Raw genomic sequence first — 16676 nt, forward strand, 5'->3', positions numbered from 1 at the left:
GGCATTTCACAGGAGCTATACAAATTAAAATATGATACCAAAACACAAATGGAGATACAAGTGGTTTCAAGAAGCATCTTAAAGAAGCAACAGCTTCAATGTGATTTGGAGAAGTTCAGCGAGTGGACAAATCCATGACCAATAACGTATAATGTGGATAAACAAAGTACAATACTGCACAGGAACAGGCCCTTTGGCCCTCCAAGTCTGCGCCAACACATTTTGCCCTTCCATACTAAAACTGTCTTCACTTACAGGATCCGTATCTCTCTATTCCCTTCCAATTCACGTATTCATCCAGGTGCTTCTTGAATGCTGCTATTGTGTCCACGTCCACCACCTCCTCTGGCAACACGTACCAGGCACTCACCATCCTTTGTGCGGAAAAACATGCCTCGCACATCTCTTTGTAAACTTCCCCCACCTCGCACCTTGAACCTGTGTCCCCTAGTATTTGACCCCTCCACCCCGGGAAAAAGCCTCATACTTTCCACTCTATCCATGCAATTCACCATCTTAATAACCTCTATTAGATGGCCACTCAACCTCCTGCGTTCCAGTGGATACAAACCCAGTCTAACCAACCTTTCTTCATAGCTAAAATCCCACATAACAGGCAATATTCTGGTAAACATTTTCTGTACCATCTCCAAAGCATCCATGTCCTTCTGGTAGTGTGGTGACCAAAACTGTACACAATATTCTAAGTGTGGCCTTAACTAAAGTTCTATAAAGCTGCAGCATAACTCGCCTATCCTTACACTCAATGCCCCTTCAATAAAAGCAAGCATGCCATAAGCCTTCTTTACTACCTGATCTACCTGCTCCGCCACTTTCAATGATGTGTGGAGCTGCACACCCAGATCCCTCTGCATATCAATACTATTAAGGGTTCTGTCATTCACTGTATAATTTCCACCTGTACTTGACCTTCCAAAATGCATCAACTCACATATGTCCAGATTAAACTCCATCTGCCATTTTTCTGCTCTTGCCTCCAAGTGATCTATATCCTGCTGTATCCTCTGACAATCCTCCTCACTATGTACAACTCCACCAATCTTTGTATCATCCACAAACTTACTAATTAGACTAGCTATGTTTTCCTCCAAATCATTTACATCTTCTACCGCTACCCTCTGTCTCCAATGGCTAAGCCAGTTCTGCATCCATCTTGCCAGTTCACCCAATACCCTGTAACCACACCTTTTGTACCAGTCTGCTATGAGGGACTTTGTCAAAGGCTTTACTGAAGTCCATGTAGACAACATCAACTGCTTATCCCTCTCAATCATCTGCGTCACCTACTCAAAAAACTCGATCAAGTTAGTGAGGCATGACCTGCACAAAACCATGCTGACTGTTGCTAATAAGTTCATTTGCTTCTAAATGTGTATAGATTTTGTCCCCAATAACCTTTTCCAATAATTGCCCTACCACCAATGTGAGGCTCAAAGGCCTGTAATTTCCAGGATTATCCCTGCTACCCTTCTTAAACAATGGTACCACATTGGCTATTCCCCAGGTCTCCGAGACCTCACTTGTGGCCAAAGAGAATACAAAGATGTCTGTCGATGCTCAATTGACATTTTGGTACTTAAAACAGATTATCTGATTGGGAAAGGAGGTGGTGCAACCAAGACCTCTGCATCCTTATACACCAGTAGCTGAAAGTAAGCATCCAGGGACAGTAAGCAATGATGAAAGAAAAAGTTTTTGTAGCACAAGAATTTCAGTACAGAAGCAGGAGTGTCTTGCTGCAATTGTACAGGGTGTTAGTGAGGCCACACCTATTTTATTGCATGCAGTTTTGCTGCACCTCTCTCCTGCTCCTCATTCAGAAGAATGTTCTAGCTACAGAGGGACTGTGAAGAAGGTTTACCAAAATGATTCTTGGGATGGCAGAACTGGTAGATGAAAACAGAATGAATTGGTTAGGACTATGCAGATTGGCCAACTAGAGGGGTGACCATATTGGATTTGGTGCTTGGTGACGAACCAGGCCAGGTGTCAGATCTCTCAGTGGGACAGCATTTCGGTGATAGTGATCACAACTCCCTGCCCTTTACTATAGTCATGCAGAGGGATAGGAGCAGATGGTATGGGAAAGTATTTAATTGGGGGAGGGGGAATCACAATGCTATTAGGCAAGAACTATGGAGCACCAATTGGGATCAGATGTGCTCAGGGAAATGCACAACAGAAGTGTGGAGGTTGTTTAGGGAGCAGTTGCTACAAGTACTGGACAGGTTTGTCCCACTGAGGCAAGGAAAGGATGGTAAAGTGAAGGAACCTTGGATGACAAGACATGTGGAACAACTCGTCAAGAGGAAGAAGGAAGCTTACTTAAGGTGGGGGAAGCAAGGATCGGACGGGGCTCGAGAGGTCTACAAGGTAGCCAGGAAGGAACTGCAGAATGGACTTAAGAGACCTAGAAGGGGGTATGAGAAAACCTTGGTGGGTAGGATCAAGGAAAAGCCTAAGGCGTTCCTCACGTAAGCATAGAGCAAGAGGATGGCCAGAGTGAGGGGGCATAATTTTAAGGTGATTGGAGGAAGGTATAGGGGAGATGTCAGAGGTAGGTTCTTCACACAGAGTAGTGAGCGTGTGGAATGCGCTGCCGGCAGTGGTAGTGGAGTCAGATACTTTAAGAGACTTTTAAAGCGACTCTTGGATAGGCACATGCAGGATAGTAAAATGTAGGCTATGCAGGATAGTTTGATCTTAGTAGAATAATAGGTCAGCACAACATAATGGACTGAAGGGCCTGTGCTGTACTGTTCTATGTTCTATGTTTTATGTTCTATGTTCAGTAGAGTTCAGAAGAATGAGCAAGAGTGGGGATGGGATCTCATAGATACCTGTAAATTTTTAACAGGACTAGAAAGGTTAAGCACAGGATGTTCCTGATGACTGGGGAGTTCAGAGCTAGAATCACAGTGTAAGGACACAGGGTGGACTGTGACAAGGAGGGACATCGTCACCCAGAGAGTGGAAATCTTTGCAACAAAAAAACAGTCGAGTCCAAAACAGTAAATGTTTCCAAGGAGGAAATATTTTTCTTAAAGCTAAAGGGATCAAGGATATGGGGAAGAAGTAGGACAGGTTAGGGAATTGGATGACTAGCTATGATCATACTGAATGGTGGAATAGGGTCACAGGGCGAAGAGCCTACTCCTGCTCATATATTTTATGTTTTAGAGAGGGAATTCCAGAATTCAAGGGCCAAACAACCGATCACACAGTTGCCAATGGTACAATTAACATCAGCGATGTTTTAGAAGCCAGAGTAAAGAATTAGGATATCTGGGAGGAGCCTGATGTTTCCATATACAGATGGATAAGCTTTACAATAATTTGCTATACTGACTAGAGTTTACCTTTTAGCTTAAAAACAATAATTTCCACAGTCCAGGTGCAAGAGTCTGCCCACCTGATCAGATTAGAATTAATGTTGGTCATATTTTTAATCAACTACTCGATTTTGAGTTAAAGAATCTCACCTGGAGTTTTGCATTGGTGTGAGAATGACTCGTCTTTCTGGAGAAATATCAATGATACAGTGTTCAGGAAGTATTCCCATGCCACACAGTTGGATATCCTGGGAATCATCAGAGCCAACTAGAGTGTGGTTCTGTCAAATGAAAAAAAATTACAAAGATCAGATCCCTCTCTTCCACATTACAGACCAGATCTCCCAACAACCAGAATACCTGCTTTAGATACTAACAGTAACTACAAGTTGTCAATGCTTCACTGTATTATGATCTGGAATGTACAGTGAAAGTAGATTCCGTATTAACTTTCAAATGTTTGAATAATTGAAGGCAAGAAACTTGTTGGGCTATGAGGAAAAACAAAGTGTGTGGCACTAATTGTTAGGTGTCTAAAATAAGTGAGACAAGTTGAATGACCTCATTCTGTGCAGTCAGGTTCCACGAATAAGGATCATTCAGAAAGGGTACAATTATACACATACAAACTTGAATGACATATCCTATTTTCTACTGCCTTTGCAAGGCCACTCATATCTAGTTGTCTGCTGCTGAGACAACAATGCAGCATTTCTCGGAGAAACAAACCACTATACACAACTTCCTTGATGTAATGAGAAGTGAAGCACATAAACATGAAGAAACCAGCAAGGAAATTGAGCGAATCTTTAAAATTTTCTTTTCCTTGCCTTCTGCTCATGTTCAAAGCATCTTCCCTGCTTCTCCAGTTGTTTATTTTTGGGGAAGCACTGCTCCAAGGGATTTTTAAAGCTCTATTTGTAATTTAGAGATTATTGCAGTTTGATCGAGTAATAGTTATGAACTCTAGTTCTCAGTAGGTAGAACACTTGGGGGAAAAAAAAATCTATTTTAAATTCTCAGCCAGTACCGAAGACAATTATTTTTCATGGCAGAAAGAAAGGGGGCTGGGCAGAGCCATCATGCTTGCAGTTCATTTCTAGATAGGACTAGAAGTTCATGTTTGGCCCCTTGAGCCTGGCCAGTCATTCAATAAAGTTATCGCTGATCTGTGGCCAAACTCCATACAGCATTCTGAGGAAGGGTAACCAGATCTGAAACGTTAACTCTGATTTCTCTCCACAGCTGCCAGACCTGCTGAGCTTTTCCAGCAACTTCTGTTTTTGTTTCTGATTTACAGCATTAGCAGTTCTTTCGGTTTTTATTCCATATAACATTTACTCAGTTCCTGCTAGGAACTAACTTATTTATGTATGGATTAGATTGGGACAAATTTCAAGTCTGAGGCCCTTAGTCACCTAACCTAACCATGTTCAATTGAGGTCTGGCACTTAGCAATGGAACAAAGGGCTCCTAGCGATCTTTAACTCAATAGATCAAGCAAAAGGTTGGAAAAACCACAAAAGATGTTACCCTTTTAAACGCAAGTCAAAACAAGTTAATACAATTGTTTTTTGTCAGCTGTGAAAAGCCAATATGTGGCAACAGTAAGAGCTCTGCATAAATCATAGCCAAGGTTGACAATGCAATGTTAAAACAGAAATTACAATATTATCCACAAGCAACTGTACCTTTAAGTAGTAAACAAGCAGCTCATTCAAGGCTGGATCCGCATTCAGATTCACTAAGAAACACTTGTCATCTCCAACTTTGATACCCGAGGACTGGAGAGAAATACCAAGCCTTTCCAATTGCTTCTGGCGGTCCTGTAAACATAGTCAGTAAATCATACAAATCTATTTAAAAATATTCTGTGGAGGATACCAGGATATATTCAACACAGTATAATTGCAATAATGAAAGCAAAGACAGAGAAGCAGGGAAACTGACATAAATAGAAACTTCAGTCATTATTATTGAGGTAAATGCACCCCTTATCTGCTTAAAGCATCAGGCCTTGTTTAAACATCAACCAATTTAGTTACATTTTCATTGTGTACATAGTAATGCTTCAACTTTTCAGAGGATTGCTGATTCCGTACTCAAAACAGTAACAGATTGTTGTGCACAATTACAAATCAGTAATTAAATCAGGCAATTCAGATATCATCAAAAACAAATTAACATCCCAAGTTATCTGAACCGCTTGCTCAGATTACTGTTGGATAGTTACTGTTTACTGTTTTGTAATCAATGACAGACTTGGAAGTTAGGATCAAGATGAATGATATAACTGAAATTACAGAATGCATTAGTGCAACAGTGCATGACTGAAGACATACAAGAAAAATGGTAAACAGATCTGCAAGATGATCAAATAGACTTTGGAATAAGAAGGAAAACAGGCATGACAAAGCCAGTACAAATAAAAACAAGGAGGAACCTTGCAGCATGTGATTGTAAAAAAAGTATGAAAATGGGGTACATAGATAAAATGTTCGACATGGAGAGCTAAACAGCATCAGGTAATCAAAATAACATCAAACAGATGAGAAAATGAAAAAATGACATTTAACGTGACAGTTTAAAACAACTGTAAAATTAAAATGATAACAATTAAGAAGTCTAGATTTTATGTCAATAGCATTGAACAAATGTAATAACCCAACTTTCAATTCTTGCACTACGTATATATTGAAAGTAGCAAGACAAAATGAAGGACCACTAAAGGCTCTTTTATAGTTGTTAACTGAAGCAACACATGGATTTTATGGAATTTAGATGTTCACCACGAGAGATGGGGGAGCATGCATCTATTCTTCAACATTGACTCAGATACCCGAGGGCCAGAGAGTTGGTGGAGCAGCACAGACAGGATTAGTGAGCTGGGAGCAAGAAGAATCTGGACACAGCAACGTCCGTGGAAATTCACTCAACAATCTACAACCAGAAATATAAAAAAAGAACAGAAGAACAAAACAGAAGTATGGCACAGGAACAGGCCCTTCGGTCCTATAAGCCTGTGCCAATCATCATGCACTGAAAAACTAAAACAAACCTTCTTCCCTTATTTGGTCCATATCCCTCTATTCCCTCCCTATTCACGTAACCATCCAGACACCTCTTAAATATCACCAATGTGCCTGCTTCCACCACTTCCGCTGGCAATGCATTCCAGGTTCCCACCACACACTGCGTGAAAAACTTTCCTTGCACATCTCCCTTAAACTTTTGCCCTCTCACCTTGAACCTGTGCCTCCTCGTAATTGAAACTTCAATCCTGGGTAAAAGCCTCTGACTATCCACTCTCTCTATGCCTGTCATAATTTTGTAAACCTCCATCAGGCCTCCTCTCAGCCGCCGTCTTTCCAGTGAAAACCACCCTCGTCTTTTTTATCCTTTCCTCATAGCCAATGCCTTCGACACTGGGTAACATCCTGGTGGACCTTCTCTGCACTGTCTCCAAAGTTTCCACGTCCTTCTGGTAAAGCGGCGACCAAAACTGCACACAATACTCCGAATGCGGCCTAACAAGGGTTTTATATAGCTGCGATAACAAGGTGTAGAGCTGGATGAACACAGCAGGCCAAGCAGCATCAGAGGAGCAGGAAGGCTGATGTTTCGGGCCTAGACCCTTCTTCAAAAATGGGGGAGGGGAAGGGGGTTCTGAAATAAATAGGGAGAGAGGGGGAGGCAGATAGAAGATGGATAGAGGAGAAGATAGGTGGAGAGAAGACAGACAGGTCAAAGAGGCGGGGATGGAGCCAATAAAGGTATAGCTGCAACATATTTTGCCAACTCTTGTACTCCATGCCCCAGTCGATGAAGGCAAGTATGCCATTTGCCTTCTTAATCACTTTGGTCATCTATGTTGCCACCTTTAGGAAACTGTGAACCTGCACGCCCAGATCCGTCTGTATGTTAATGTTCTTAAGGGTTCTGCCATTAACATTATAAAAAGGATGATCCATCTCGGCCTCCTCCAGAAATCCACAGCATCACAATTGCCAATTTTCAGTCAATTCAATTCACTAAGTGGTACCAAGAAACAGCAATAGTACTGAATACGAGAACTTGCCACACCCCGAGCCAGCTTCAACACTGGCAATTGAAAAATTCCGCAGGTATGTCCTGTGCACAAAAGGCAACTTAAATCTGAACCAGTCAATTGCCGATATTTTGCGGTGACTCTTGATCATCAGTAGCGAGATGGTATGGGTCATCAACAGTGCTATCAAAGAGTATCTGCTTAGCAATAGCTTGCTTACTGACACTTAGTTTGGGTTCCGTCAGGACCACTTAACACCTGATCTCATTTCAGCCTTGGAGCTGAATTCCAGAGGTGAAGTGAGAGTTGACAACCATTAACGTTAAGGCTACGTTTGAACGAACGGCATCAAGAAGCAGAAACAAAACTGAAGTCAATGGGAATCGGGCAGGAAACTCCCCAGTGGTTGGAATCATACCTTGCACAAAGTAAGATTATTGCGGTTGTTGGAGGTCCCTTAGAACCTGTACAGCTCATTGCAAAAAAAGAGTCTAATCTCATCAATCCTGTAAAGATTCAAACTCGGGTCATTCACTAAGGTAGATGGAGTTGTAAGCGCTGCGTACTACCTGGCCCCAGCAAGATTCACTGAACTCATCTCCACTTACCTTGACTCTGTCTTTTCCCCCTTGGTCCAGGAACTCCCCACCTACATCCGGGACACCACTCTCCTCCAAGAATTCAAGTTCCCTGTCCTCCCAACACCTCATTTTCAATATGGACATCGAAGCCCTGTACACATGTATCGCCCACGCAGATGGACTAAAAGCCTTCCGCTTCTTCCTATCCCGCAGGCCCAACCAGTCCCCCTCCACCGATACCCGCATCCACTTTATGGAACTTGTCCTTACTCTGAATAACTTCCCCTTTAACTCCTCCCACTTCCTACAAACTAAGGGGGTGGCTATGGGCACCCACATGGCTCTGAGCTATGCTTGCTTCTTCGTCGGATACGCGGAACAATCCCTTTTCCGCTGTTATACCGGCACCGTCCCCCATCTCGTCCTCCGCTACGTTGATGGCTGTATCGGTGCTGTCTCATGCTCCCAGGAGGAGCTTGAAAAGTTCATCAATTTTACTAACACCTTTCACCCCAACCTCAAATTCACCTGGACCATCTCCGATTCCTCCCTCCCCTTCCTGGACCTCTCCATCTCTGGTAACCGACTTAACACCGACATTTATTTCAGGCCCACTGACTCCCATAGCTACCTGGACCACACCTCCTCTCTCCCACCCTCCTGCAAAAATGTGATCCCTTACTCTCTATTCCTCTGCTTCCGCCACATCTGCTCCCGAACATCCCAGATGGCCTCCTATTTCAAGAACCACAACATCCCCCTCTCCGATAATCAAACATGCCCTCAACAGCATCTCATGCATTTCCCCGCCTCCTTGACCTGACACAACATGTCCATCTTCTTCCCCATCTACCTGCCCTACCCTTCCCGCCAAGCAATCCCCACTATCGCCTACCTGCATCCAACCTATCACCATCCCACCTACCTTTCCCCAGCCCCACCCATCTTCTCCCCCCCCCCCCCTCCTTGACCTGACACAACCTGTCCATCTTCTTTTCCACCTATCTACTCCATCCATCCCACTGACCAATCCCCACCACTCCCTACCTGCATTCACCTATCACAATCCCACCTACCTTTTCCCAGGCCCACCCCTGCTCTCCATTTATTTCCCAGCTCCCTTCCCCCTCCCCATTTCTGAAGAAGGGTCCCGACCTGAAACGTCAACTTTCCTGCTCTTCTGAGGCTGCCTGGCCTGCTGTGTTCCTCCAGCTCCACACTGTGCTCTCTCTGACTCCAGCATCTACAGTTCTTGCTATCTCCAAGATTCACCTTCGGACGTCTGGTGAAGATTATATTGCAGAACATACCTGTGCAATAGCTTCAGTCTTCCTCAGCTTTTCTTCCCATGTAACAGTCATTTCCTGAATTAGTTTTTCAGATTCTTCCAAACGATCCTTCAGCTCTGGGGCTTTCATTGCCTGGTATGGAAAATGTAAATATGCGATTAAGCCAAAACGAACAATTCTAAAATCAGCATTTAAAACCAAAACTAAGATAAACTTGGCAACATGGGTTAGAACGTTTTTTAATGCAGCAAGTGGTCAGGATCTGCAATGTACTAATTTGAGTGTGTATTGGAGGCAGATATAATTGACTTTAAAAAGAAAAGGATAAGCACCTGAAAGAAAATCATTAGCATGGCTACAGGCAAAAGGCAGAAGTGGGACCATAGGAGTTGCTCTCAGAGAGACCCAGCCCACACACAATGGCCAAATGGCTTAAATCGGTCTTGCAATCATTCTAGGGAATCTGTTAAGAAGCTCAGTCTTTTTTGATTAACAAGCAAAATTTTCTGTAGGCCATGCAACTTACAACAAGTGTACACACTTTCAAGCCTGTATTCCAGTTAATATTTCATCTCAAACATCTCAGTCCCAGAGCAACTGAAAGTAACATTTGTGCACCTAACCTCAGGCTGTAAATGTTCTTGCAATTTTCACACCCCCGACAGAAAATTATCTAGCCTCGCATTTGGGATGCAGTGGCGTAAAGGTTCGGGTGAACTTGAACAAACATGTTCATATTGATGTCAAGCATAGTGATATATAGCACGGAGACAGACCCTTTGGTCCAACTCCTCCATGCCCATCAGATGTCCTATATAAATCTCGGCCCATTTGCCAGCATTTGGCCCATATCCCTCTTAAACCCTCGGTATTCATACACACATCCAGATACCTTTTAAATGTAGGAATTGTACCAGCATCCACTAGTTCCTCTGGCAGCTCATTCCATATATGCACCATCCTCTGCTTGAAAAAGTTGTCCCTGAGGTCCTTTTTCTATCTTTCCCCTCTCACTTTAAATCCATCCCCTCTAGTTTAGGACTCCCCCACCCCAGGGAAAAGACTTGGCCTATTTACCTTATCCATATCCCGCATGATTTTATAAATCTCTATAACATCACCCCTCAGCCTCCAACTGTCCAGGGAAAATAGCCCCAGCCTACTCAGCCTCTCAGTATAGCTCAAACTCTCCAAACCTCGCAACATACTCGTAAATCTTTTTTTAAACCTTTTCTAGTTTCACAACATCCTTCCTACAGAAGGGAGACCAGAATTGCAGGCAATACTCCCAACAGTGACCTAACCAATATCCTGCACAGCCACAACATGACCTCACAACTCCTATACTCAATGCACTGAACAATAAAGGCAAGCATATCAAACACCTTCTTCACTATTCTATCTACGTGCAATTCCACTTGCAAGGAACTGTGAACCTGCACTCCTAGGTCTCTTTGTTCAACAACACTCCCCAGCATCTTACCATTAAGTGTACAAGTCGTGCCCTGAATTACCTTTCCAAAACAGAGCACCTCATATTTATCTAAATTAAACTCCATCTGCCACTCCTCGGCCCATTAGCCTATCTGATCAAGATCCCGCTGTACTCTGAACCTTCTTCACTGTCCACTATACCTCCAATTTTAGTGTCATCTGCAAAGTTGTTAACCACACTTCCAATGTTCACTTCCAAATCATTTATATAAATGACAAAAAGCAGTGGACACAGCATCGATCCTTGTGGCACACCGCTGGTCACAGGCCTCGAGTCTGAAAAGCAACCCTCCACCACCACCCTCTGTCTTCTACCTTCGAGCCAGTTCTGTATCCAAATAGGTATTTCTCCCTGTATTCCATGTGATCTAACCTTGCTAACCAGTCCGCCATGAGGAACCTTGTCAAATGCCTTACTGAAGTCCATACAGATCATGTCCAGCACTCTGCCCTCATCAATCCTTTCTGTTACTTCTTCAAAAAACTTAAACAAGTTAGTGAGACATGACTTTCCATGCACAAAGCCACGTTGATTATCCCTAATGAGTCCTTGCCTTTCCAAATACATGTAAATCCTGTCCTTCGGGATTCCCTCTCACAACTTGCCCACCATCCACGTCAGCTTCACCGGCTTACAGTTCCCTGGCTTTTCCTTACTACCTTTCTTAAATAGAGGCACCACGTTAGCCAACCACCAGTCTTCTGCCACCTCAGCTGTGGCTATACAAATATCTCAGCAAGGGGCCTAACAATCACTTCCCTACCTTCCCACAGAGTTCTAGGGTACACTTGATCAGGTCCCGGGGATTTATCTGCCTTTATGCATTTTAAGACATTCAGCACCTCATCCTCTGTAATATGGACATTTTTCAAGATGTCATTATTTATTTCCCCACGTTCTCGTTCTTCCATATCCTTCTCCAAAGTAAACACTGATGCAAAATAGAGTTGAAAATAAACACAATATGTGCTTCTCCAGCAGTTAAGCAGATTAAGCTCAGCAGGAGCAGCACCTGTGGAGAGAAATCAAGGTTAACAGTTCTGAGGAAAGGTCACTCGACCCGAAACGTTAACTCTGATTTCACCCACAGATGCGGCCAGATCTCCTGAGCTTTCCCAGCAATTTCTGTTTTCGTTTCTGATTTACAGCATCCGCAGTTCTTTCGGTTTTTTGTTTAACAGATTAACCGGATACTCAGTGAAAATAACAACAATTGAGTTTGCAAGGTAAAATTGACATAGTCTCAGAGGACCGTTAAGCTGCTCGCTCATTACAGAGAGATAACTGGTGGTGAGTTTAACATGAGGGTCACCATTTCTCAGGCAAGGAGCAAAGTCAAGAAGGTGGGACTTTCATGGTGACTTCAGGTGATGCACGAAGTGAACGCACACTATTGGCATTACTCTGCAATGTAAACAAGCGGTCCAGTCAACGGAGTTTGTATGCTTGTATTAATCTAATTCAATGAATATTGGCAGGATCACAAGGACAAGGTGCACAAATCACCACCAGTCATAAAAATACTCCTGTATCACTACACACGGTGGCTCAGTGGTTAGCACTGCTGCCTCACAGCACAAGGGAATGGAGTTCGATTCCAGACTTGGGCGGCTGTCTGTATGGAGTTTGCACATTCTCTGTGTCTGCATGGGTTTCCTCTGGATGCTCTGGCTTCCTCCCACAGACCAAAGATGTGCAGGTTAGGTGGATTGGCCATACTGAAATTGTCTAGGCTAGGTGGATTAGCCATGATAAGCATGGGGTTATGGAATATGGTAGGGGTTTGGGTTTGAGTCTGGGTAGGTGGGATGCTCTTCAGAGGGTCAATGGGCCGAATGGTGCCCTTCTGCACTGTTGTGGTTCTATGATTCTACGTGTTGTGAAGTAGTACAGGTATTTACTGTGTAAAGAGTTCTGAAGTTAAACTATAAAAACAAGTGCTTGCGAGTCTTTGAACGCATACCTGTATCCTGCAATTAGATTAATGCCTTTATAATCTCTCCAAGCAGTCTATTCTTTGCATCCTGAGACAGTCTGCCTTTAGCATACAAAGAAAGGGAACTTGGCATTGTTCGAGTTACCACTCAGTAAACCTTTGACTGTGAAGGTTACAGCAGAGCCTACGTCCTGAACTGGAGCATTATGGCTTGGATTCTAAGGTTGGTGGAAAGCAAGGACACTCTGTTGGCCTCAAAGAAAGCGGCCTACAAAAATTTCGATGGCAGGAATTTCCTCTTTCTTCACAGGTGTTCAAATTTGGTTCCAAATAAAGGGCAGGAATAATGTCATCAAACAGGGAGGCAACCAAATTGGAGTGTTCATACACAATAAGAGTAATCTGCAATAATTATGAAGCTAACACATCCTTAAGATGCACCTCATTTGAGCAACAACTTCTTCCAGGGCTTTTAATAGCATTAGGATAGAATTTCTCAACAAGTCGTGACTGCAAGGGGAAACAGCAGTCTGTATGAACTTCTACAGTGCATCCTATAAAGGGGAGTAAATTCCCTGACAGTAGCTTCTCTGCATTTTCATGATATTCAGCGCATATATGGACACTAAGTTATCAGTTTCAGTGGAACAAAGATGGCAAAAGGTGACAGTTTCACCATTCATAGTACAGCAAACCCTGAGTATATAATTCACAGGTTATACTTCAGTTAGACAATTCTGAACAGCATATTTCGGGAAAAATGTAACAGCATAAGAGGAGGCAGGCAGGACCTAAACAGGAACAAGGACTTTCAGTTATAAGGGAAGGTTGGAAAAATTAGGAATGTTTCTCATTAGAACATGAAGTGACTTCACAGAGGTTATCAAAATGGCAACAGATTTTGATATAATAGACGCACAGAGGAAAAACTATTCACTTTGCGGAATGGTTAACGATAATGTTGCGAAGTTGGGTAGAGTATTTCATGTTTGTAAAATGATGGTGAGGAAAAGAGTGTGTTGTCCCTTTAAAAGATTTTTTTTTTATGGTTTGGAGATTTTAAAAAGTCTTCAGGCACCAGCAGATGCACAGAGTTCTTGAATTGAAACATTGGATCAAAAGACTATACTGTTAGCAGGCAAAGCAGCGTTTTTACCAAGACAACAGGTTTTTGAATTTAGCCGATTAAGTTAAACCAGGCCTTAGATACCAAAATCCTATTAAATTTAAATCTGATGGTTTTGACAACCTAGGACCGATCCTATTGTAAGAAATTAGAAGATCATCAAGGGTACAAAAGAAGAGGACATTTGAAAAATCGGTGAAAGAGCAAACGGCCATCTGAAGAGAGACTCACTGCCTCTCATAGAAACCTCTAAGCTCTCAGAGTAAGCACCGTCTAAATAAAAGAACTACAGCACTCTTAGTTAATATTCCTGACACAAAAGTTTGACGGAGAAAGGTGCTCCTACTGGAGGACAGTGGAGAAGGCAAAGAACATTCCAGAAGACTTATCCTGACTGTAATTTCAAGAGATTAAGTTTCAATTTATTTAAATTAACTTTGTTTATAGAATAGGATTTGTATCTACTAGAACAGCATACCATTAGAGTTTTGTTTTATTCGGAATAGCTACTAGTTAAGGGGGAATTGTTTGGTTTGTTAGTTGTTACTTGCTGATTGTCGAATTAACTGTCAGGAGTTCATTTTATTGCACCTCTCCTTTGTAACAGATTGGGAAGTGAGAGGCAGGTTACACCTTTTCACATTTCCTTTAACAAGATCATGAGGCAAGGCGAGCTTCTCTGGGCGTTTCGGTTTTAATCATGAGAGGTGGCGACCTCTGCTTCATAACAATAAGAAGCTACAGATTCAAAATTGGTGAAAGATTAGAGGCAACAGTAAAAACAGAAACGCTTTCACTCAATTGTCTATTGTTCAATCCTTCATCTGAAACTATTTTTAAAGCTAATTTCACAAATAACTGTAAAAAGGGAGTTAGCCAGGTAGATGATTAGTGAACTATGGACAATGAGCAGGGACATGGAACGAAGCACAATTGAGGGGCACAAGCATGTTAGACCAGATGGCTCCTTTCTGTGCTATTTGCTTCTATGATTCTATCAGACATGAAAAATGCTGCTTTCTTCAGTAGGGGTCACTGTGGCTCTGCATTCTCCTCTTTTTCCAACTTTCGTATTCATCTCATTCTTAGCTGGAAACAGCCTTTCAAATCAACATTAACCAGAATTTAGACCTGGAATGGCCCACCTGAACATAACAGCTGTCAGTGCATTTATTAACTAAGTGATTCTGGATTGGGTAATTGCCTTCAGATTAGGAATTTTTCTTAAACAGAAATATAAGTGGCTGCAGAAACTCAGCAGGTCTGGCAACATCTGTGGGAAGAAAGCAGAGTTAATGTTTTGAGTTTGGTGACTCTTAATCAGAACAGTTCTTAGGAGGAGTCACTGGACTTGAAACATTAACTCTGCTTTCTTCCTACAGATGCTGTCAGGCCTGCTGAGTTCCTCCACCAATTTCTGTTATTGCTTCAGATCTCCAGCATCTGTGGCTCTTTGTTTTATTTTATTATAGGAATTTGTCTTAGCATTACACAAAAAAAATTCCTTGTGTCTAATACTTCATGGCATGAAGCATTTAAAATTGTGCCTAATATTGACTGAATTATTTCTACTCCCTCCTTCAGATTAAATGTTTTATTTAAGTATTTACAATGGATTTGACAGCGTTCTGTTAAAATCCGAGACTCCCATCATATCATACCTCTGCTCTGGAGAGCTGTTCCCGCAGTTTATCTACTTCCTCGCGGAGTTCGCGGATGATTCTGGCATTGGGATCCTCATTCACCACAGCATGATTAATTATGTTTTTGGCTCTGTCAGCATACCTCAGCGTTGACAAGGTTTCATCATAATTGTCTGCTGCTGGGCTCACTGTTGCGATCATTGCTGTTTTGCTATTTCCACCAAGACTATCCTGTGTTTATGTTAAAAAAAAAAAAAGCAATGATTTGGACTAAGTATCTGAACTATACATACCTGCATGTATATATAATCTCACACATATATATCTGAATTGGACTGCAGATCTGAACACATATTTCATGGAAAAGGAGTCCTGGAGCTGGACTTGAACTCAAAATTTCTGGTTCAGAGGTAGGGGGCCATACTGATCTTCATGGCGGATAAATGATCAAGCAGTTAAGTACCAATATCTCACTTCTAGTCACTTTTCAATTTTGTGCATAGAAAACAAGAATGCATCCACATAGGGTGATGGCAGGATTAAATTCCTCTATAATATTCACTTTTTTCCTTCTCAATGGTCAAAACACCACCAATACAAACTATCAAAACTCACACAAGGAAAGATCTCTTGCTAAGGTACAATGAAGAACCAATGCTTAAATAATTACATCCAGTCTTATTTAGCATCTTTAAGAATTATGAGCTATTTTATATATCCATGTCCCATTCCAAAACAAGATACAAGATTAGACTGGCCAAACCTATTTTCAAATACACCTGACTATCAGGAGTATGAGAAACAAAAACAGAAGTTGCTGGAAAAGGTCAGCAGGTCTGAGGAAGGGTCACCAGACCCAAAACGTTAGCTCTGATTTTTTTCTTCACAGATACTGCCAGACCTGCTGAGCTTTTCCAACAACTTCTGTTTTTGTTCCTGATTGAAAGAACTGCGGATGCTGTAAGTTTTACTGAGGAGTATGAAAAGATTACTTTTACCCCAGTCTGGGTTTCATCCAAACACTTGACCAGTGAAAAGTCAAGATTAAAAAGATAATTATGCAAGATTAAAACACATGGGATTGGAGAAAGTGTATTGAGATGGGTAAAAGTTGAATCAGAGATAGTAGGAACTGCAGATGCTGGAGAATCCGAGACAACAAGGTGCAGGGCTGGATGAACACAGCAGGCCAAGCAGCATCATAG

The 16676-nt window shown here is 42.2% G+C and overlaps 1 protein-coding gene across 1 annotated transcript in view; it reads right to left on the reverse strand.

Moving 5' to 3' along the window:
* The window catches only part of LOC109924814 (kinesin-like protein KIF13B), a 159975-nt gene that overhangs the window by 55985 nt on the left and 87314 nt on the right, over window positions 1-16676 (reverse strand). The window contains exons 11-14 of the mRNA XM_048601378.1: window positions 15490-15702; window positions 9293-9403; window positions 5045-5179; window positions 3504-3634 (exon numbers count right to left, since the gene is read on the reverse strand). Coding sequence (XP_048457335.1) covers window positions 3504-3634; window positions 5045-5179; window positions 9293-9403; window positions 15490-15702 — 590 coding nt within the window. The remainder of the gene's footprint in view (window positions 1-3503; window positions 3635-5044; window positions 5180-9292; window positions 9404-15489; window positions 15703-16676) is intronic.

This window comes from Rhincodon typus, chromosome 9 (assembly GCF_021869965.1).
Source record: "Rhincodon typus isolate 14 chromosome 9, sRhiTyp1.1, whole genome shotgun sequence".
NCBI lineage: Eukaryota > Metazoa > Chordata > Chondrichthyes > Orectolobiformes > Rhincodontidae > Rhincodon > Rhincodon typus.